Source organism: Nelumbo lutea, chromosome 8, assembly GCF_056320005.1.
Source record: "Nelumbo lutea isolate HS-2025 chromosome 8, American lotus-T2T, whole genome shotgun sequence".
Taxonomy (NCBI): Eukaryota; Viridiplantae; Streptophyta; class Magnoliopsida; order Proteales; family Nelumbonaceae; genus Nelumbo; species Nelumbo lutea.
In genome coordinates this window covers 47,886,058-47,911,036 of record NC_142691.1, presented here as the reverse complement: position 1 = coordinate 47,911,036, position 24,979 = coordinate 47,886,058, and the positions used below count along the sequence as shown (strand labels likewise).

The 24,979-nt window shown below is 40.4% G+C and overlaps 1 protein-coding gene across 3 annotated transcripts in view; it reads left to right on the top strand.

Moving 5' to 3' along the window:
* The window catches only part of PRHA (pathogenesis related homeodomain protein A), a 64,616-nt gene that overhangs the window by 7,051 nt on the left and 32,586 nt on the right, over positions 1–24,979 (top strand). For all 3 annotated transcript variants that reach the window (XM_088956587.1, XM_088956589.1, XM_088956588.1), the window contains 5 exons: positions 6,893–7,016; positions 7,561–7,673; positions 7,762–8,151; positions 18,532–18,765; positions 18,933–19,022. In XM_088956587.1, the coding sequence (XP_088812713.1) occupies positions 6,893–7,016; positions 7,561–7,673; positions 7,762–8,151; positions 18,532–18,765; positions 18,933–19,022 (951 nt within the window). The remainder of the gene's footprint in view (positions 1–6,892; positions 7,017–7,560; positions 7,674–7,761; positions 8,152–18,531; positions 18,766–18,932; positions 19,023–24,979) is intronic.

Here is a 24,979-nt window from a genome sequence, read left to right as displayed (position 1 = left end):
TGGGTCCTGTATCCTCACCTGAAGCCAGTTGCATTGAGAAAGGACAAGAAACAACAGAAGGGTCATGCAGCAAGTGGTAATCTTGTCACTAGCAACAATGGTGACAACTCACAGAATATACCAACAGTGTCTTCTCCTCCTATGGGGCAGGATGCTGATTCCTCTAGAGCCGGTGCCTTGGGCTTCACTGCTAGTGAGGTAGAGGTCCTTAGCCGGGCTTTAGCCCCTCTAAGGAGTAATTCTTTTGCTTCTTCCTCTCTTGCCAGATCAAGTACAGTCTCTGCCTTTAGTGCAACTAGTTCTATTGACTTTACTTCTTGGGTTATTGATTCTGGTGCAACTGACCACATGACACATATGTCCTCCTTATTCTCTTCATATCAACTGTTGTCTGGTCAGGATAAGATGAGAGTTGCTGACGGGTCTTTCTCCACCATCTCTGGAAAAGGGGTGGTTGACCTAAGCAAGGACCTCTCTCTTAAATCAGTCCTACATGTTCCCAGTCTCACCTCAAATCTTTTGTCTGTTTCAAAACTTACAAAAAATTTGAACTGTAGTATAACCTTTTTTCCTACTCATTGTGTCTTTCAAGACAGATTGACGAGGAGAACGATTGGGAGCGGTTATGAGTATGGGGGTCTCTACTATTTTGATGCAGACATCCGTTCAGCCTTACAAGCATCTGCTGCTAGTAGTCCGGAGAGTGTGGAGTCAATAGCTAGGTTGCATCTGTGGCATGCTAGGCTAGGTCATTTGCCTTTCTCTTCATTAGAAATGTTGTTTGCAGAATTGTTTAAGGGAATTTCAAGTTAGAGTTTAGTCTGTGAAGTACGTCAGATGTCAAAACAATGTAGAAATGTTTATCCAATTTCCAGTAATGAAATTCAAGCTCCTTTTGATGCACATGGATCTACCTGTTAAAAGGACGAGATGAAGTGCCACGGATAACTATGGCATTTTGCAAAATGATTGAAACACAATTTGATAAGAAGATTAAGCAATTCTGGTTAGATAGCTGAGTATTTTGAAAAATCCTTGAACTCATTCATGGAAGATGCTGGCATGTTACATTAATTATCCTGTGCTAATACCCCTCAGCAGAATGGGGTTGTTGAGCGCAAGAATAGACATCTATTGGAGACAGCTCGAGCCTTACTATTCCAGCACAAGGTTCCCAAGCAATACTGTTCTCAAGCTGTTCTTACTGCATTATATCTGATAAATCGGATGCCATCTAAGGTGTTGGGTATGAAAACCCCTTTCTCTGTTCTGTGTTCTATTCTTCCAGACTTCTCTCTTCCTCCACGGGTCTTTGGCTGTATATGTTTCATACATATGAAGGATCCAAAGAAGACTAAGCTGGATCCTCGGGCTACAAAAGGAATATTTTTGGGGTATTCTCTTACACAAAAGGGCTACAAGTGTTATGATCCTGTATCCAAGAGAAAGTATGTTACTAGAGATGTGGTCTTCTTTGAGTCTCAACCCTACTTTCAGTCTTCTCAGAATCCTCTTCAGGGGGAGACTAGTGGGATGGAAGAGGATTCTCATTCTCCCTCTTTTTTTGTTCCCCTATCTTCTCCTAGTTGTGGCATACCGGGTCAACGTAGTGAGGCTGAGGCTCCCACTGTGCTGGTAACTTCTCCTGATACTACAGATGTCCCTGAAGGCTCCAGTAGGCAACAGAAAGAGATATGACTCACCTACAACAGAAGGAAAAAGAGCCCTCAAACTCATGACAACAACCAGTTGGATCCGGATCAATCTGTTTCTGCAATCCAAGGTAATTCCAACATTCATATTTCTGATTTGGATCTTCCTATTGCTCTCCGTAAGCCTATCCGTTCTTGTATCACTCTGCATCCCATTGCTGATTTTGTTTCTTACTCACATTTATCTCTAGCCTATCACTCTTTTGTGTCTGCTCTTTCCTCTATACATGTTCCTTCTAGGTACTCAGAGGCTGTGTCTGATCCAAGGTGGAAAGAAGCTATGAATGAAGAAATGAAAGCCCTAATGAAGGCAAGAACTTGGGAATTAGTGGATCTACTAGAGGGGAAGAGCACTGTTGGTGCAAATGGGTGTTTACTGTAAAGCATAGGGAGGACGGGTCCATTGAAAGGTACAAGGCCATGCTTGTGTCAAAGGGGTTTACTCAGAAAGAAGGGATTGACTACAAAGAAACCTTTGCCCCAGTAGCAAAGCTCAACATAATTCGGGTTCTATTGTCATTGGCAGCAAATTTTTCATGGGAACTTCATCAGCTGGATGTGAAGAATTCCTTCCTAAATGGTGACCTTCATGAAGAAGTATTTATGGAACCTCCACCAGGCTATGACTTCGATGGAAAGGTGTGAAAACTGAGGAAAGCATTATATGGCTTGAAGCAGTCTCCTCATGCATGGTTTGAGAGGTTTTGTGGGGCCATGAAGAAAGTAGGGTACACTCAAAGTGGTGCAGACCATACTCTATTCATAAGGAGACAGGGTAGCAACCTTACAACACTCATTGTTTATGTGGATGATATGGTGATTACCGGGAATGACTTGGATGAGATCAAAAGATTGAAGGAGTTTTTAGCTTCTGAATTTGAGATCAAAGACTTGGGCCATTTAAGATATTTTCTTGGGATTGAAGTTGCCAGGTCAAGAGAGGGGATCTACATATGTCAGAGGAAGTATGTTCTTGACCTCCTTGAGGAGACAGGCATGATAGGGTGTAGATCAGTAGATACTTCGATAGAACAGAATCATGGCCTACAAGAATCAGTGGGGGAGGACTACCATGACAGAGAGAGATACCAAAAGTTGGTAGGGAAGCTGATATATTTATCTCTCACTCGACCAGATATTGCTTATGTTGTGCATGCTGTTAGTTAGTTCATGCACTCTCCAAAGATCCCTCATATGAAAGCAGTTGAAAGGATTCTCAGGTACTTGAAGACTTGCCCAGGAAAGGGAATTCTATTCAAGAAAAATAATAAAATTGATATTGAAGCTTATACTGATGCAGATTGGGCTGGTTTTGTTGGGGACATAAAATCAACCTCAGGATATTGTACATTTGTGGGAGGGAACCTGGTTACATGGTGGAGTAAGAAGCAGAATGTTGTTACTAGATCAAGTGCGGAAGCTGAATATGGAGCTATGGCTCACGGGGTTGCTGAACTCCTATGGCTTAGGACTCTTCTAAATGAGCTTGGCATTAAAGCTGAGGGCCCTCTCAGACTGTATTGTGACAACAAGGCGGCCATCAACATTGCAAATAACCCTGTGCAACATGACATGACAAAACATATTGAGATTGATCGACATTTTGTTAGGGAGAGAGTAGTCTCAGGAGAACTCTGCATTTCTTATACTCCATCTGAGATGCAAATTACAGATGTACTGACCAAAGGGCTGGCTGCAGCAAAATTCAAGGACCTTTTTGGCAAGCTAAACATGATTGACATCCATGCTTAGCTTAAGGGGGAGTGTTAGGTTGAAGGGTTTTATGTATTGATGGTAAGTGTCCTTATTAGTTTGTATTTGTGTTTTAGTTGTTATGTACTGGGCCTGTGTTAATGGGCCTAAGTTTATTTGCTGTTTTAAGTAGTCTGGGTGTCCCATCACTAATCAGGGGCATTCTAGACATTTCCTGTAACATTGTACTGTAACGTACTATAAATAACAGTACTGTTGACTGGGTAGTTCAGTTCGACATTCTCAGCACCTCTTGCTCTTCTTCTCTCTTCTGCTACTTCGGCTTTAGCATTTCAGCTTTCAGGGTGTACTAGCACAAGAGCTTCAATGAAGAGGTCCACACGAAGCAAAGAACTTCGTGAGGTCACTATGGAAGTATTCTTTTGCATTGTCCGACTGGAAAATATGAATTTCAGTTTGGAACTGAGTGAAAACCATGCATTGAAAGTCTTTCACAATTTTGGGCACTTCATCTCTAGATCGCATAGGGTAAACCCAAGTATATCTAGAGTAGTTATCAATCAAAGTAATGAAGTACTTATGTCCAACCTCAATAGGTAAAGTAATAGGGCCCCAAACATCAGAATAAACAATATGAAACGAAAATTCAGATATTTTATTTCTTAAAGGAAAAGAACTTCTACAATGTTTGCTCAGTTGACATGTCTAACACTGCAACTTATTAATTGACAAAGACTTAAGTAATTCTGGAAACATAACTTTTTAATGACTCAAAAGAAAGATGACCAAGACGACTGTGCCATAAGTAGGCTTGACTCTCACTGGAGGAAATCAAGGACTCTATAACCACAAGACCAGCTTTATTCTCCAACACGTAGAGACCATCCACCATGCTTCCTTTACCAATTGTCTTCTCCGAGGCCAAATCTTGAAACACACATGAAGATGAAAAGAAAGTAACTGAACAATTCAATGAGTGAGTAATACTGCTAATGGAGAGCAAATTTATAGGCAATTTAGAAACATGCAACACATTAGAGAGGGTAAGGCCAAGTGGGAGAAATGTGGTTCCTTGGCCGGCTATGGTGGAGAATGAACCATCAGCTAGTCTCACCTTATCTCTCCCAGAGAGGAGGTTATATGCCTGAAATAAATTTGACTTAATAGTCATGTGGTTTGAGGTTCCAGAGTCAATTATCCAAGGGGAATTAGATGTATGAGATGACACATGGAAAGCAATGGCAGTGTTACTTGATGTAGACGCAAAGGAGGTAGGAGTAGGACCAGAATCCATCTGGCGAAGAGTCCTACCATATAACTTCAAATGGTCACAAAAGGAGTTGATAATCTCTTCCTTAGGGTCAGAACTAAGGTTCCTTTCCTGAGTTACCATGGGACTACTCTCTTGAGATGCCATATTAGCTGAGTTATACTTTTTCTGATTTTGCTGGATTGGTTTCTTACCCTTATTAGTTATTGACTTCTTACTCAATTCCTATGCTCATTTAGGTTTCCCATGGAAGTTTCAACATGTATCTCTGGTGTGTCTTGTCTTCTGACAGTGAGTGCACCAAAGTTTACTCTTGTCATCCACTCTCTTCTGAGAATCACCCTTCTTAAAGGAGCCTCTAACATTATAATTTGTACTTCATTGGATAGCTAGGGAAACCGTCTTCCCCTCTGCATGATTCATCACACTTCTTCTAATCTCTTCTAACTGGACTAAGGCATAAACCTCCTGAATTGATGGCAAGTCTTTACTTCCCAAGATCTTTACTCTAATAGACTCATATGAAGGATTCAACCCCAAAAGAAAAGCAAATACCCGTTGCTGAGAGACAAGTGACTTGTATGCCTTTGCATCTTCATCACATTTCCAATTCACATTTTGATAGTGATCCAATTCTTTCCAGATTGATGTCAGATCTGAGTAGTACACTGCGAGACTCCTCTCCCCTTGCTTGCAAGTAGAGGATTCAGTTTGCAGTTGATATATCTTGGCATAGTGCCTTTGCTCTGAATAAATAGATTTTTCTTGTTCCCATATTTCACAAGCCGTTTCTGCCCACATGAATGTCTTTCTTACTTGTGGCAGCATGGAAACCAAGAGCCATGACATTACCATATTATTTTCTTGGTTCCACCTATCATATTCAGAACATCCATTCTTGGGTTCTTTCACTTTCCCATTAATATATCCTATTTTTCCCCTAGCAGTGATGTAGAATTTTATTCCCCTAATTCAAGATAGTTTAGTCCATTAAAGGGAATTACAGCCATGGGAAAACTTATGTCCATTCCCCCACTCACTCCATTTTGACTTCCTGAAACCCCCGAAGTAGCAGAATTCTCAGAGGACATGGTCAAAAAAGAATTTCAGTCTCAACACTCAACTTAGGATCCCTCCCTACACCAAAAAAAAACTTAGCTCCACATAAGTAATCAGTCCACACACACACACACACACTTTGGTTTGGACTCAAAACTGAGCAAAAAACAGCACCAACTTCCAGAAAAAGGGAAGATCAAACTGATTTCAGACCTGTACGGGTTAACAGTCCCAACCTACCAACCTTCCGGAATGTCTAAGAACATTAACCATTAGGAGAGATCCTTATACACTTGTAATCAAACAAAAAACTGGAGATAACAGGTCATCCGTGATCTACAGTCACCTTTTCACAGGTACAGGATCACACAATCCAAGAAAAAAGAGGTATAAACCTCACAAAGGTCTGACAACATTCAGCAGCCCATATTCATTTGATTTTTCTCTTGGTACACGACCAAGAAAGGTAAACGAGAGAAAAAAAGGACTGTACCAGTCGTAGATCAGTTTTGTTCAGCCCAGATTCAGTTCTCTGTTTCACCCAGATTCAGCAAGTCGAAATAGAAAAAAAAACTTGTTCGATCTGCTCTCACAATCAATAATCCCGCTTTGATATCATCTTGACAGTAAAGTCGACTAGAAATAAGAGAGAGAAGGGAAGAGAGGAAGAAGAGAGAAGGTAGAAGAGAAGAAGAGAGATTGGCGACAATGGAATAGCTCTGGTGGCACCAGATTCAGTTAATATTTATAGGGCAACTAAAATAAAAGGGAAAAAGACCCTTGTGCCCCTGCTGTAAATAAAGTACAATAACAGCAAATAAAAAAAGACTTTAAACCTACCAAATGGACCCTAACAAGACAGAAAATAATAAACAAGAAATAAAATAAACTATTTCAAAAAAATTATTAAATAATAAAATATTCAAGAGTATAGTAATCAACTGAACTTCAGCTTTAGCCCTTAAGGAGTTTGCAACCTCCTGAATTTATTTTCTAGAAGAGAAAGCAATAAGTCATTCAGTTCAGCCACTTCAACTGTTATCAAATGGCCCCTTAGACTACTTATCATTCTTATACAAAATTTTATTTCCTTGTGCTTTGCATACAATTTTATTTACTAATTTTGCTTTCCATCTAGATTTTCTGTGCAAAATGCAAGTTACGAGATGCTTTCCCAGATAATGACATTATACTGTGTGATGGGACTTGTAATTGTGCTTTCCACCAGAAATGTCTGGATCCTCCATTAGCAACTGAAAATAGTAAGCCATTCTTCTCAGTTCTTTACTTTATAGAGTTATACAAATGGAAAATAGTAAGCCTACTGCCAGATGGTTAGAATCCTTTTATTGGATTGTTTTTATTCATTGAGTGGTAAGTCATACTCTATTTCATGATCATACTTTGCCTGGGCTGTTGATAACCATGCACACACTGTACGGTGTTGGCAGTGGGTGATCTACTTCATTCAGTTCAGACTTATCTTGGACAGCTGAAAACTGAAGAGCTAACCAAAACCCGATTTCAGCTTCACTAGTCATAAACATGCTCTCTTTTTTTGATTAAGTGGTAAACATGGCATATTTTACATACAGATTTTTTCTTTACAAAATAATATATATTTTAGGTTGTATGTCTAGGCCCAAGATTTCTACTATGGGCTAGTTACCCTTGGCTGACATAGTGTTACCAAAGCTTGTGGTTTGCCTTACCTGGATATGGATACCCATCACAATTTACTGTTACAGTTATTTTGCCTATTTCTTCTGGATGAAACTGATCCCTGTGTAATTGTTAATATTGCAGTACCTCCAGGAGACCAAGGATGGTATTGCAAATTCTGTGAGTGTAAGATGGAAATACTAGATGCAGTGAATGCTCATCTTGGGACACAATTCCCTATGAACAGTAATTGGCAGGTGGATTACAGAAAGATTTTCAAGAACCTTTTATTTGCTTGTGTTTCGGTAGTAAATTAATGAAGTTAGTCTTATGGGAACACGGTAGGATATTTTCAAGGAAGCAGCTGAATTGCCAGATGGGGGGAGTGCATCTCTAAATCCAGAAGAAGAATGGCCATCTGATGATTCTGAAGATTGTGATTATGATCCAGAAAGAAATGAAAAAAGCTGTAGTGAAACAAGTATCGAAGATAACATTTCTGATGATGCAAGCAGTTCCAGCAGTTTATCATGGTCATTTGGGGAAGAAGCTAGCTTGCAATCCAGAAGATCAGGAGATGAAGATGAAGGCTCTCAAGGTAGAAATACAATGAGGGGAGATGACAATAAATTTGTTGACTCATTCATTGGAGATGCTTCTTATAACAACATTGACCGAGAAATTAAAAGCCGCTGTAGACAGAGAAAAGATGTTGATTATAAGAAACTGCATGATGTGAGTTCTCTAAAACTCAAAATTTTAAATGGAAATGAAAACTTCTTGTTACTTGCATGACAAGTGTTCTGTATTTCCTGCTTAGAACTGATTACTTTTTCTTCTAGTGTTGTAATCATGAAAGTTTCGTGTTCTTACTATGTGGTCTGGTATACCCCTAGGGGGAATTATTTCCCATCATACTTACAAACACTTCATTGTTCAAATCCTTGAGGCTGTCTTTACTGCCCATTTGAGTGCAAAAGAAAATTTGAGCTTAAATGCCAATAATGGTTTACCAGTGGTGGAGGAAACTTAGGAGGGGCTGTAGAAAACTGAATTTACCTTTGTCTTACAGCATTACTGTATGACTGTAGCAGCCATCTTGATTATTAAGAGGTATTTTCTCAAACAATTAAAGTGTTCCTGTTGTAGTAAGTCGACGTCTTTAGAAAATAGGTCTAAATGGCAACCAGAAATATGCAAAGTCAACTAGAATACCAGACTCTAGTGGAGGGTTCAGCCAAGGATCAGATTCCATGAATGGGAAACCCCAATTTGGACAAAACTTACCTAGAGTATTGGAAGGAAAACCCTTTAAACTGTAAGCCTATGAGGTTTTATACCTATATTCCTTAGACAAAGAAAAGTTTTCACAAACCAGAAAGTAATTGGGTAACTAAAAGTTTGGACCTCACCCCTAAAAGATCTATTTATTAATTCTAAATTTATTACAATTATAAACAGGTACTAATTAGGTTTGTTGTTACAAACCAGAAAGTGATTGCTTCAAACCATATAGAGACTTATTCAATCTACATACCTTTCCTTTATCCACATCGTTATAAAAACCAGCTAGAAGATCCATGTACACCTCCTCTTGCAAGTCTCCATTAAGAAAATCATTCTTCACATCAAGTTGAAAGAGTGGCAAAGAGTATGTAGTTGCTAGTGATAGAAGAATCCGGATTGATCTCATCTTTGCCATTGGTGAAAAAGTCTCCAAGTAATCTATGCCATAATTCTGAGTGTACCCTTTTGCAACTAGCCTTGCCTTGTACCTTTCTATACTTCCATCAACCTCGTACTTCATTGTATAAACCCATCTACATCCAGCGGTCTCCTTGCCATAAGGTAAATCCACAATCTCCCATGTCTGATTTTCAATCAATGCTTTCATTTCCTTCAGCATAACTGTTTTCCACTTAGGTTTGGAGAGAGCCTCATTAACACTCTTGGGTATAGGCACAGAGTCAAGGGAGGAAATGAAGGCCCGGTAGGAAGGAGATAATCCACTGTAGGAAAGATAGTGTGAGATGCAATGAGTAGTACACTTCCTCTTCCCTTTTCGGAGTGCAATAGCAAGATCTAGGTCATCTGCAATGGTATTAGAAGTAGGGGTAGTAGTATTAGTAGGAACTAAATCATAAGAGGAAACAAGAGGAGTAGAAAGCTTGCTGAATTAAAAAATATGAAATAAAAGGAGTTTCTTGAAGAAAGAAGGAAGAGATAAGGAGAAGAAGAGAAGAAGAGAAGTTAAAAAGAAAGGAAAGCAATCATCTGGCCACCCCTTCACTTATTATTTATACTAAAAATAATAGAGCAGTACAAAGACAACTATGCCCTTATAGGGCGGCAAGACATAAAACAACATATATAAGACACAAAAACATAATAAAATTTAGACTCACATAACTACCGTGGTCTCCACCTCCTACCTAACAACTAACATAAAACATCTACTCATAAAAAACATCATAAAACTGATTAATCTTCAACACTCCCCCTCAAGTTGGGAGTAAATGTCACGCATTCCCAACTTGCGTAGATCATGTTCAAGCTTGTTCTTTGCCATCCCTTTAGTGAGAACATCATCCAGCTGCAACTCTGAGGAGACATAAGGCAAACAAACTTCTTCGATTGTTACCCTTTTTCTTATAAAGTGTTTATAAACTTTAATGTGTTTTGTCCTATCATGCTGAATTGGATTATGGGCAATATTGATTGCAGCCTGATTGTCACAGTATAACATCATAGGTTCCTTTGCTTTCACCCCAATCTCACTCAAGAGAAATCTAACCCAAAGAAGTTCTGAGACACCATGAGCCATGGATCTATATGAAGGGATAGGAAATCCATCATATGGACGCCCAAAGATTGCGGAATAAGGGGCGAATTTCAAAAAATTTTCTTTCCCTTCAATTGGGAATCGAATTCCCTATTTAGAAAATCATATTTTCAAGGATCATTCTTGAACCATAAACTAAACCAGATCTGAACCAAAAGGAGTAGGGAGAGATAATACCTGATACAGAGAAATAATATCTCTCAATGGAGGTGTTCACGCCCAAGGTAGGATCCAAAATCTGCTCCCACTGAAGATGGCGCAGTGTAGGGTGGAGCAGAATCAGCAGTGTTCTTCCAGAAGAACTTGATCCTTCTCAAGAATCACCTGGACGACTTGTGAATACAACTCCCACCAATCTTTTCTCCAAAAGATTGGAATCAAGATCCAATCTTGATTTCTCCCAAGGAATGGAGATCGAGCTGTTGTAGGCGGCGGCTGCAGGAAGGAGGCGGCTAGAGAGTATTTGCAGGGTGCAGAATTCTCTCTTCTGTGATCTCAGCTCTGAAGACAAGACTGTTGCTGGTGGTTGTCTGTTGTGTCTAAAGGCTGCCGCCCCCTCTTCCTTTTATAGACTTAAAGGGATCAGCTCCTAATCCCATTAGGAGCTGCTAACCCAAATCATATCTGGATTAGAAGTCCTTTTAAGATAAGGGATAATCCTTATCTTATCTGCAGATTAGATCAACTATCTCCTAATCTAATTAGGAAGTTTCCAGATCTAAATCTCATTTAGATCTTGGACTCTCTGAGTGGATAGGGTGTGGGCCCAATCCTATCAGCTGATCTTATCTCAGAATTCGCCCCTTAAGTGACTAATCAAATTAGCCCTGTTCGAAATGGGCTTAAGGCCCATTTAGGGTTATGTATTCATTTAGCCTTCCAAACTGCTACCTAGTTGGGCTTCCTTGTATGGCGTGGGACCCAAACATTGATCTACACATCAGCCACATGGGTTCAGCCCAACCTTTGTTACAAGGCCTGGCCGAATACACTGTTATGGACAGTGCACCCCCTGAAACCCATCAGATGGGCTCTATGGGCCCAACACTTACCCTAAGTGGTCCCTGGGCCAAGACACCTCGTAACACCCAGGGACTGTGGGCAGATGCAAGATTAGCCCATCAGGCATTATCCTCAATGGTCTTACACTTAACCTCTCAGCCCATAATGATCATACATTGCCCGACAAGAGATGACCTCTCCCTCGGCTGCAAGGAACAGTGTTGCACTCTCTCAAGTATGGATCCCGGGAATTAAAACCTTTTGCAAATCATTTCGAAACCATAATTTATATACTTTTATATCTCATATAAAATATATTTTGCAAAACAAATCTCAACGATTGAAATCGGTTGCCGGCAGTCTTGGTTTCCATCAGTGATAGTGCATCCCTGATCATTACCTTTGTTTGACAAAGGGGCTGATTTTGTCACTATGATCACCCACTCAGATGAATTCTCAGACTGTCCCAACATACCCAGGTTTTGACCCCCGCTAAGGATCTCACTGATTGGTACATCAAAGACAACCCAATCCGACACCTAGTGCAGTATCATAATCGAGTCTAGGGGTCGGGTTTAACTTTCCAGTTTTGCCCATCAATCTCCAAGGTCCAGGGCAATACTGGAAATCTAGTCCAGTTCAAAGATTCAATTAATCCCACACTGTATGTGCCTAGGGTCTCATCCCGGTAGTTGAGACAAGCCACCCCAACCGACTTGGTGCAGCCTTGTTAGGATAGGTCTCCCCAGACCGACCCACTGGCTGTGAACATTCTAAACTAACACAAGTCTCATTAAGTGTCCAGTTTAAGGGTATTACACAGAAACATACCAAGGGAACATGAATCAAATATGCACTTTTATTCATTTACAATAAACTCATAAAGTACATCATTTTGATTGAAGCTAAGGGCATACAAAACTGTCTAACACTATACTCAGCCTTTGTACTTGACCTTGCCACAACCACTTGCTTTTTACTTTTCTAGGAGATCAAGTTTCCACCTACAAAGGTATACACTCCTGATGTAGACCTCCTGTCATCTAAGCATCCTGCCCAGTCTGCATCTGTATAGGACTCTAGCTTCAGATTCTCATGATTTGAGAAAAGAATGCCTCTGCCAGGGTGCTTTTTCAGATATGCAAATATCCTCTCAATAGCTTCCCAGTGCTAAACCCGAGGTACATGCATGTACTGACTCACAACACTGATAACATAAGAAATATCTGGTCGTGTCATACACAAATACAACAGTCGGCCCACCATTCTTTGATATCTCCCTGCATCCTTTACCAACTCACCATCCACACCATTAATTCTATGATTTGGATCAATAGGAGTGTCTGCTGGTTTGGTCCCCAGCTTCCCAGTCTCCCGTAATAGGTAAAGTACATACTTCCTCTGTGAAATGAAGATCCCATGCTTGGATATTGCAACTTCAATCCCCAAGAAGTATTTGAGCTCACCAAGATATTTGATTTCAAATTCTTGCTGCAATGATTTTTTTAGATCATAAATCTCCTGCAGATCATTTCTGTCACCACAATATCATCCACATACACAATCAGAATTGACACCAGAGCATCTCTCCTCTTCACAAAGAGAGTGTGATCAGACTGTGTCTGTGTGTATCCAAAACGGATGAGTGCCCCTCTGAACCTGTCAAACAAAGCCCTAGGTGACTGTTTTAGTCCATACAGAGATTTTCTAAGTCTGCACACCATCCCCTTACCAAAATTCTCATAAAAGCCTGCTAGAATGTCCATATATACCTCATCCTGTAAATCACCATTAAGGAAGGCATTTTTGACATCAAGCTGAAACAAAGGCCATGAATAAGTGGCTGTTAGAGATAAAAGGATACGAACTGAACTCATCTTAGCTACTGGTACAAAGGTTTCCAGATAATCAACACCATAGGTTTGAGTATACCCTTTTGCTACCAACCTTGCCTTGTACCTCTCTATCTTGCCATCAACCTTATCCTTCACTGTGAATACCCATCTACATCCGGCTGTCTCCTTGTCTAGGGGGAGATCAACTATTTCCCAAGTTTGGTTTTTGACCAAAGCATCCATGTTATATTGCATGGCTGTTTTCCACTCAGGTTTGGAGAGAGCCTCAGTAACATTCCTGGGTATAGACACAGAATCCAGGGAAGAAAGAAAAGCACAGTAGGAGGGTGATAAGGCACTGCAGGAAAGATGGTGTGAAATGTAGTGGGCTGTCCACTTTCCCTTCCCATTATGAAGTGCAATGGGAAGATCAAGGTCAGTGGGATCAGCTGCAACAATGGTGTTAGGGACAGAAACATTATCATCAGAAAACGTAACAGGCTCAGCTCAAGAGGAATACCTGGAACTGTATTTGTCGAATCTAGAATTTCAGAAGGACTGATAGAGAGTGGTGTGGGTTGAGGATGTGTGGAGTCATCCATCATCTGCCGACGCTGATATTTCTGTAAGGCTGCCCGTAGTGGCTCAGGTAATGAAAATGGAGGTGCAGGTGCTGGCTGAGCTGATGCAGATGGTGATTGAACTGATGCAAATGCTGGCTGAACTGGTGGAGGTGTTGGCTGAACTAATGGAGAGACCAAAGAAAAAGGAAGAGGAACAAATTGTGAGTTCTCCTCCCCAAAACTCTCCCCCTGAGAAGAACCACTCGAGAAGAAGGTTGATTCAAAGAAGGTAACATCTATTGTGACAAATCTGCTCTTCGACACTGGGTCATAACAGCAACACCCCTTTTGGTTCTGAGCATACTCAAGAAAAACACATTTCATGGCCTTAGGATCCAATTTCTTGTGATGAGGGCCAAGAATGTGAACAAAGGAAACACATCCAAAAACCCTCAGAAGTATATGAAATATCTCCTCATCTGGAAAAAAGTAGACTAAATGGCACCTTAAACCCCAAAGTCCGTGAAGGAACATGGTTAATCAAATGCACGGCTGTAAGAATTGCATCTCCCCATAACTGCACAGGAACTGAGGCACACACCATAAGACTCCTTGCCACCTCCACAATGTGTCTGTTTTTTCTCTCAGCAACTCCATTCTGTTGTGGTGTATATGCACAACTGCTTTGATGAATTACCCCATGTTCTAGGAGATACGTGGTCAGGTCCTTCTAAAAGTACTCTCTGGCATTATCTGATCTAAAAACCTTAGTTCTCACTTCAAATTGTGTGAGAATCATTTGGTGGAACTATCGTACCAAGTTAGGAGCCTCATCACCTGATCTCATCAAATATATCCAAGAATATCGTGTATAAATTCACAAACAAGAGAAAATAACGGAATCCTCCCATGGAAGGGATATGATATGGCCTCCTTACATTAGTGTGAACAATATTAAAAGCAAAGGTACTTCTTTTATTATTGGTTTAAAAGACTGTGTACAATGCTTTCCTAACTGACAACTCTCACACTCCAAAGTAGATAACTGAACAGACTCAAACAACTTTCGGAAAAGACATTTCAAAGAACTAAAAGAAAGGTGTCCCAAGTGATTGTGCCGGAGCATAATTTGGTTCGCTGACTCTGACCCACTACTACCGCTGTTGCTAACCTGATGGCCCTGATGTCTCAGAATCTCATCCAGAAGGTGGCTGATTGTGCCCACTCCAAATAATTTGTACCCTCAAGTTTTACTGTAGTAATGATCCTAGACCCAAAAATATCACTACTACCTCCAACACCCAGTCCCATAGTACTGGTCGATTTCATCTTGGCATTCCAACTCTCCATCTTACTTCAAACAGTTCAACAGTAAGAAAAAATAGATTGGAAACCTTCCAAAAACAATTTAATATCACACACAGAAAAAACCCTTCCGGAAGAAGAAAAACCTAGTTGGAGAGAAATCTCTCTCCTCCCTATGCCTCCCAATAGAGAGAAGAGTGAATCGATCACTCCAGGAGGCTCAGAAAAATCCAGAAACCAAACCGCACTCTTTAGAAAATCAAAAGAAAGCTAACTATACCTGGCCGCCCAAGTCCAGATAAAAAACAAAGAGTCCAACTTTTCTGGGACTCTTCCCCGTACTCCAGTTCTTCTTGATTTTGATGTTGAACGGTAGATTATCTTTCTGATGACTAGACCCCACCAAAAAATTCAAGAATTGGGCAATCTACAGTAGATCGATCAGCCCTTTATTACTTCATGCAGTCGGCTGATCTAGGGCTGCATGAGAATGCTTCTAGAAACCCTACCCACCGCTTTGATACCAAGTAGAAAGCTTGCTGAATTAAAAAATATGAAATAAAAGGAGTTTCTTGAAGAAGGAAGGAAGAGAGGAGAAGAAGAGAAGAAGAGAAGTTGAAAAGAAAGGAGAGCAATCATCTGCCCGCCCCCTTCACTTATTATTTATACTAAAACTAATTGAGCTGTTCAAAGACAACTATGGCCTTATAGGGTGGCAAGACATAAAGCAGCATATATAGGACACAAAAACATAATAAAATTTGGACTCACATAAAACTGATTAATCTTCAACAAGAGGCATACCTGGGTCTGTGTCAATCGAACCTGGAATCTCCGATGAGTCAATAGGGAGTGACGTGGGTTCCTCTGTTGTGGAATCAACCTCCTATCGTAGGTGTTGTCATGTAAAACATTAAGAGGTAGGATGCAATGGAGGTGGCAAAGTGGGTGGAGTAGGTGGGTTAGAAACTAGAGTGGACAAAGGAGCTAGAATAGGAGGTGGTATTAGATTGTTCACTTACTCCCCCAAAACACTCCCCTTGAGAAGAACCTCTAAGAAAAAAGATGTGAACTCAAAAAATGTGACATCCATAGTAACATACCGACTCCCTGCATACCCAAGGAAGACACATTTCTTTGCCTTAGGGTCCAACTTTAAGTGGTGAGGACCAAGAACATGGACAAAACATACCCATCCAATTTCTAAACTTGCTCTGATACCAAGTAGAAAAGTGTAGAAGATCTGTTTTGATATAAAACCTGTGTAGGAAAGAGAAAAAGAAAGAGAAGAGAAGGTTTATGCAGAGAAGAAAAGAAGAGATAAATTGAAGGGAATGGGAGAAGCCCAAAAAGTAGGTCTGGCTGCCCCTTTCATTAGCTTATATACTCACAAATAAAACTGAAAACAAAGACAAGTACACTCTTAGTAAGTTGGTTACTTGTAAAGGATAAAAAATACTCTTAACTTAAACACAAACTAATGGACCTTGGGCCCAATAACTCCCTAATTCTGCTATGTAAATAAAAAACAAATGATATCAGCCCAAAACTCAACAAGGTAAAATTTTGGGAACACTTGTGGGTGGGGGATGTACTTCTGAAAGACCAATTCCCCTCTTATTCTCCCTCTCCCATTTCAAAGGGAAGTGTGTGTTCGATTTTTTGGTTCCTTCTGAGTCAAATTTTGGGTATGATTGGGATTCGGGTCTTAGAAGAGGCCTTAGGGAGTTTGAGGTGGGAACTATTGTGGACTTAATTCAGATTTTGAACGGGGTAGTTTTGATCCCTTAAAAAGGGACAGTATAATTTGGACTTTACCTTCCTCTACGGATTTTTCTTGTGCTTCCTTCTTTAAGTCCTTGGCACAATAGACCAACATCTTCATTCAATCTTTTCCAGTCAAGGAAGTATGGGGTGAGAGCTTTTTGTTGGGAGGCATTCCTGGAAAGATGTAACACATGGTGCTTGTCCCCAAGCTAGTGCACCCTCTGCAAGGCTAATGGTTAAAGCTCCTAGCACTTACTAATTTCTTGCCCTTTTATTTCTGTTATATGGGAATGGTTCTTTTCTTTATTTGGTTGCAGGTGGACCCCTTCACCAAATATACGAAGCTTGTTTGCTACTTCTTTCCTTAGATGGCATAAGAAAAGGGGTAGGATTATGTGGAGGTGTGTGAGGGCTTCCATCTTCTGGACTATTTGGGAAGAAAAAACCAAAGGAACTCTAAGACCTTGAAGATGAGGAAAGGAATAAAGAAGTTTTCATTGAGGTAATAATGGTTAGGGTGGTGCATTGGCTCAAGTCTTTGGATTTGTTTGCTAATGTCTCCAAAGGTATGCTGCTGAACAGCTGGGTGGAAGTGGCAAATTCTGCCCCTTTTTCATTAGTGGTCTGTCCTATGTGGTCTCCACCAGCCCAAGGGTTTATAAAACTAAATTTTGATGGCAGCAGTGAAGGCAATCCAGGACCCTCTGGTGTTGGCGGGGTGTTCAGAGATGAGAATGGAAAGGTGATTGCTCTGTTTTCCGGCCCCATTGGGAATGGAGACTCTCTCAGAGATGAGGTATGTGCCTTAATGGAAGGGTTAAGAAAGGCAAAGGAGCTGAATATCCATAGACTAATTGTTGAAAGAGACCCAAAGTTGGTTGTAAGCTGGTTATAGAGGGATAGTGGACTGTGGAAATATGCAAATGAGAGAAGGGAGGTTAAATGGATAAATATCGGCGTTGGAGGTTCAGTTTTAGTGGGTGAAGAGGACTATAAATGCTTTTGCAGATACATTGGCAAAACAAGGGGTGGGAAGGGAACAAAGGTTTTGGGCTTTATTGTAATCTTATTTTCTTTTTTTGGGAGAGATGAGCCACTTTATCTCTTCTTGGAATGTTGTAATTATAATGTCCATTAATGAATTGGTTTCTGTTATTGATAAAAAAAATTATTGAATTCCTTTCTTGCCATATCATTCACACCAACTTTCCCCTTTTCCTTCTTGGGTTGAAAGATAGGTCAATATGCGTTGAGAGGTTTACTGAACCTACAAACCCAAAAAATAGGTCAATATGCCTAATCGTTCATTTTAAAATGATTGGCATGGAAGCACTTTAAGCTGTTTTATTCCATTAATGCCATCCCCTATAATAAGTATATCATCAACATATGAGAGGAGAAATGTGATATATTCTCTTATCACCTTCTCTTCTACTTTCTTCTTTTTGTCGAATATTGAATTATTTTTTCTGTTTCCGTAATCCAAGTAATGTCTATGCTTTTAGCTTGAGGAGTGTTGTTAGTCTTACTTTTTTTACATAATAATTCAAAAAAGGTATTGTTGTCTTTTTATCTGAATATGTAGGACAGTAGGAGTATTATTCTCTAATCTCACATTACAAAATTAATCTTTATTATTTATTTGATCTGAATCACAACTATTATCAGCCAAATATATTTGTACTAAATTTCATCAAACATCAGATAACCATGTACTATTTTCATGTCTGATATTGATATATTCAGCATATGCAAGTGGAACATTGCATTTTTATAATTCTTATGTTTGATATTCTCCTAGGAAATGTTTGGCAAAGATGTGGCTGAAAATGAACAAGTTAGCGAAGATGAAGACTGGGGACCTGGTAGAAAAACACGTAGAGAAAAGGAGTCTGATGCGGTAGACACCCTAATGACCTTGTGTGAAAATGAGAATGCTTGTTCCAATGTTGTACCGATAGAAACAAAGGAGAAAAAGCACTCAGTTTCAAGAGATAAAAAATCACTTTTCAGGATTCCACCAAGTGCAGTTGAGGTAATTGGACTTCTTACTACACAATGTTGAAATACCTGTCAATTTAAGCCTCACAACACCGTGCTTATTAATCCATCTGCAATGTTGACTAAAAACCTCTTTATTTATTATGAAATTTTTATGCTTACCACATCTGCTAGTTATGTTTTTCCAATATGCTTTGGCAGAAACTTCGCCAAGTCTTCGCTGAAAATGAACTTCCTTCAAGAGCTGTTAAGGAAGATCTCTCAAATCAATTGGGTCTTGCATCTGAGAAGGTAATCTAGACTTATTAGAATTGCAAATATTGATCTAGAATTTGAATCTTGCTCAATATCCCACATGATTAATTGAAAAGATGTTTTACATCTCAGCTTGGGGATTGAACTAGGCAGGCTTGTTTGACCTGCGGGCAAGGGTAGTGTTAGAGTCGACTAAAGAGGATATTTTAGTCTTTTCCATCTAAGTAATGTGTTAGTTATATGCCTCCTACATATATAGGGGCATTTCTATCTTTGTATACTTGTTTGTCAAATTTAAATATATGGTCAACTGGGTTAGACTCAAAGTCTTCTCAGTTTGACACTATTCTTCTTTTCTTCTTCTTCTTCTTCTTCCTCTCTCCCTTCTCTCTTTTCTTTCTCTCTTCTCAGTACAACTGAATACTAACATGGTATCAGAGCGCTACTGATAAGAGTCGATTACAGCTTTCTATTGATCTGCTCTCTTCCCTTTCTTCTTTTTTTTTTTCATTTTTTTTTCTGGTGTGAGAAATCTGGGTTAGAAGACTGTGGAGAAACCCGGATTTCTACGGCAACCTCTAGGGTTTTGGTGGCTTGACTTCTGGTGACAGGGGACGAGTGCAACAGTTTGAGTGAACAGAAATTTTTTTTCGTTTGGACTGCTGCCACCATGCGTGACAGCTGTGGTGGTCGAGTAGGTGCAGTCGTGGTGGTCTGAACCCTCTAATGAGCAGTTTTAAGAGGGATTCTCTGTGGTTTTTTATCTGCCTGTTTGCAGTACAGTGGTGTTCAAAGTGGCCAAATGCATGCTAGGGCAAGTTCGTGGTGATTATAAGTGTGCCGGTGTGGTAGTTGAAGAACAGTAGTGCAGTGGTTGGAACTGATTTTTTTTTTTTGTGATGGGCAGAACGGACTTCGTAGATTGAAATGGCATTGATGGGTGATGCGAGTGGTGACGAAAAATCGAGTGTGATGATCTCCTCTGATTTTTTAAGTGTCCAGGTGACATCCATCAAACTCAATGGTGAAAGCTATGTTCTGTGGGCCAAGTCGATGGAAGTGTTTCTGAAGGCTAAGAAGAAAGTGAAACATGTACGGGAGGAGAAACCTAGTGCTGAATCCCCGGGTTTTAGTGATTGGGAGCAAGAGGATACTCAAATCATGACGTGGTTGTAGAACAATATGGAGCCTAAAATCAGTGTTAGCTTCATGTTTTTAGATACAACAAGGGATATATGGGAACATGCCAATAAACTCTATTATGGACAAGACAACACTACAAGGGTTTATCAGCTTTATCAGGAAAACTTCAGTTTGCAGCAGGGAAATCAGACTCTTGAAGAATATTATGCCAATATAAAAAATCTTCGGAATGAACTTAATGTCTTATCATCCCTTAACTCTAGACATCAAAATTCAGCAGCGACAGAGGGTACAATTAGATGTTACACGGTTCTTGGTGGGACTGGAAGCAGAGTATGAACCTGTCAGAGCACAGATATTGGGAGGGTTTGCTCTCCCTACTCTAGAAGAAGTGTTTGCTTGTCTCCGTAGGATATCTCTTAGCCCCACAGAGAGTAACATACCTTTCGACAGATCATCACTTGTTGGCACTCGAGGTGGTTCTTATGGGCACAGAGGAGGTGGTCATACAGTTAAGGGGGGCCGTGGTAACCCTATGGGTGGTCATAGTAGTGGAGGTCGTGATTCAGGGGGAGGTCGTGGCATAGGAAGGGGGAACACTACTAGGAAATGCACGCATTGTGGGAGAGAAGGACACACAATTAACTTCTGTTATGATTTGCATGGCTCACCATCCACATGGGCTAATCATGTAGTTGTTGGTGGTAATGAAGTCAGTGGTACTCAACTAGTTGATCCATCATCTTCTACAGTCACAACTACTTCTGGGAAGGAGATGATGAGTATTCCAAGAGAGGAGTATGAGAGATTTCTTCAGGCCACTTCACATCAGAACATTGCCACCCTTGCTTATTCAGGTATAACTTGCCTAGCATCCAAACCTTCACACTGGATAATTGATTCTGGAGCCTTTGATCACATGTCCAGGACTCCAAGTGTGTTTTCCTCCCTTTCTCCAACCTCTACATCAAATAATGCTACCATTGCCAATGGATCTACTTCCCCCATTTACGGTGTTGGTAATGTTAACACAACATCTCTTTCTTTGTCTTCTGTTTTATACGTTCCCAAGTTTCCTTTTAATTTTATGTCTGTTAGTAAACTAACCGAATCCCTCAATTGTTCTATCACATTTTACCCACCATTCCTCTTGTGTTTTTCAGGATCTAACGACGGTGAAGAAGGTTGATGGAGGGAATGAAGTTGGTGGATTGTATTATCTTGATGGTGGTGGCTCTACAGTTGCACTTCATATCTCTTTGACTCCTCTTCAATGACATTGTAGACTCGGTCATCCATCTCTTAATGCTCTCAAGTTTCTTGTTCCGTCATTGAGTCATCTGTTGTCTTTGCAGTGTGAGTCGTTTCATTATGGGAAACACCATCGAGTTTCCTTTAGTACTAGAGTTGATAGTCGTATGTTGAGTCCTTTTGATTTAGTTCATTCAGATGTTTGGGGTCCAATCAGAATTGAGCCTTATAGTGGTTACAAATATTTTGTTATCTTTGCTGATGACTATTCAAGAATGACATGACTTTATTTAATAAAAGAAAGAAGTGAATTATTTTCCATTTTCCAAAAGTTTCATGCTGAAGTGCGTACACAATTTGGTGTTTCACTTAAAATTCTTCATTCCGACAATGGCAGAGAGTATTTTCTTTCTTCATTTCAGTAATACTTGGAACAACATGGTATTATTCATCAGACATCTTGTGTCCACACCCCTCAGCAAAATGGGGTGGCTGAGAGGAAGAATCGACATCTACTTGAATCAATTCAGTCTCTTCTTCATCATATGAATGTTCCTAAACGTTTCTGGAGTGATGCAGTACTTACTACTTGTTTTCTCATTAATCGCATGCCTTCGTTCATTCTTGATGGTTGTTCTCCGTTCTTTATCTTATTTCCCACTTTGACACCATATCCCCCGACTCCCAGGATGCTTTGTTCAAAATCTTGGTCCTGGTCTAGACAAGTTGGATGCTTGCTCCATTAAATGTATCTTCCTAGGACCCAGAAAGGGTCTAAATGCTACAATCCTATTACTCGAAAATCCTTTGTTTGTCCTGATGTTATATTTTTTGAATCGGTGCCATACTTCTCTGGTTTTGATATCCCTCCTCCTATAAAGGTTCCTCTTCCTCTTCTAGTTGATAATTCCATTCCGGTGGATCCCATTATGCCTGAGTCTCCACCTTCCCCAATGCAGGAGCGTACCGAAAGACCACCAATCCATCAAGTGTATACTCATCGACAGAGACCAGCACCTCCACCACTTTCTACTCCGGTAGCAGATCCAGCTCCTTCCACAACCTAATTGCCTTTTGATCTTGACCTTCCTATTGCATTGCGGAAAGGTAAACGTAGTTGCACGCTACACCCCATATCCAATTATGTTTTTGTATCTCACCTTTCTGCTTCCCATCGCGAGTTTATTATCCTGTTATCCTTTGTATGCATATCTAAGGATGTTTAGGAGACTCTTACCTTGCCAGGGTGGCAAAAAGCTATGGAGAGGAACTCTTTGCTCTTCAGCACAATAGTAGAAATCTGCTGAATTAAAAAACATGAAAGAAAAGTAGTTTCTTGAAGAGAGAAGGAAGAGGAGAAGAAGAGAAGAAGAGAAGTTGAAAAGAAAAGAGAGCAATAATCTTGCATTTCTTCTTGGAGAGCTTATTTTCTTAAAGATTCTTGAATTTCTTCTTCCCATAAGAGTCCAAATTATGGCTGCATTCATTATAAAAGAAAGGCAATTACCCAAAGTATGACTTGTTAGACAGTTTTGTGTGCCCTTAGCTTCAATCAAAATTGATGTACTTTATGAGTTTATTGTAAATGAATAAAAGTGCATATTTGATTCATGTTCCCTTGGTATGTTTCTGTGTAATACCCTTAAACTGGACACTTATTGAGACTCGTGTTAGTTTAGAATGTTCACAGCCAGTGGGTCGGTCTGGGGAGACCTATCCTGACAAGGCTGACACTGTGGTGCCACCAAGTAGGTTGGGGTGGCTTGTCTCAGCTACTGGGGTGAGACCCTAGGCACATACAGTGTGGGATTAATTGAATCTTTGAACTGGACCAGATTTCCAGTATTGCTCTGGACCTTGGAGATTGATGGGCAAAACTAGAAAGTTACACCCGACCCCTAGACTCGATTATGATACTGCACTAGGTGTTGGATCGGGCTGTCTTTGATGTACCAATTAGTGAGATCCTTAGTGGGGGTCAAAACCTGGGTATGTTGGGACAATCCGAGAATTCATCTGAGTGGGTGATCATAGTGACAGGATCAGCCCCTTTGTCGGACAAAGGTAATGATCGGGGATGCGCTCTCACTGTTGGAAACCAAGACTGCCGGTAGCCGATTTCAACCGTTGAGATTTGTTTTGCAAAGTATATTTTATATGAGATATAAAAGTATATATATTATGGTTTCTAAAATGCTTGCAAAAGGTTTTAATTCCCGGGATCCATATAAGTCGAGAGTGCAACACTGTTCCTTGCAGCCGAGGGAGAGGTCATCTCTTGTCGGGCAGTGTATGATCATTATGGGCTGAGAGGTTAAGTGTAAGACCATTGAGGATAATACTTGATGGGCTAATCTTGCATTTGCCCACAGTCCTTGGGTGTTACAAGGTGGCTTGGCCCAGGGACCACTTAGGGTAAGTGTTGGGCCCATAGAGCCCATTTGATGGGTTTCAGGGGTTGCACTGTCTTTAACAGTGTATTCGACCAGGCCTTGTAACAAAGGCTGGGCCGAACCCATGTGGCTGATGTGTAGATCAATGCTTGAGTCCCACGCCATACAAGGAAGCCCAACTGGGCAGCAGTTAGGAAGGTTAAGTGAGCACATAAGCTTAATGGGCCTAAAGCCCATTTCGAACTGGGCTATTTATTTAGTTAATTAAAGGGGCGAATTCTGAGATAGATTAGCAGATAGGATAGGGTACCCTATCCACTCAGAGAGTCCAGATCTGAATGTGATTCAGATCTAAAAACCTCATAATGGGATTAGGATAAAGCTAATCTAATCTGCAGATAAGATAAGGGTTTAACCTTATCACTAGAAGAGAAGGCTGATCCAAATATGATTTGGATAAGCACCTCCTAATGGGATTAGGAGCTGATCTTTTCAAGGTAACAAAAAGAAGGAGGGGGCGGCAGCCTTGAGAGAGACCAAGAAACACATCAGATCCTCTTTAGTGTTGAAATCAAGAAGAGAGAATTCTGCACCCTGCGAATACTCTCTTGCCGCCCTGTTTTCCAGTTCGATCTCCAGATGTGGGAGAAGTCAAGATTGGATCTTGACATCAGTTCTTTGAGAAAGGATTGAAAAGGGAAGCTGTGCTCACGTTCCATCCTACTGTTTCTTGTGAAGGACAAAGTTCTTGGGGAAGAACACTGCTGATTCTATTCCATCCTGCACTGCGCCATCTTCAGTGGGAGCAGTCTTTGGATCCTTCCTTGGGCGTGAACACCTTCGTTGGGAGATATTACTTCTCCGTATCAGGTATCATTCTCTCCCATTCCTTTTGGTTCAGATCTGGTTCAGTTTAAGATTCAAGATTTATCCTTGAAAATATGATTTTCTAAATAGGGAATGTGATTCCCAATTGAAGAGGAGAGAAAAATTTTTGAAATTTGCCCCTTATTCCGCAATCTTTGGGCGTCCATGTGATGGATCTCTCATCCCTTCATGACTGCCCTCATACACCTCCATAAAAGTTTCCCCTTTTTTTCTTGGTTGGATTAAAGAACGAAATGAAGAAAATGGTGATCATGTCACTTGGAGGAGACATCTAGCACTGAATAGGGCTAGAAACCACTCCCAAATACTAGAAGAGAA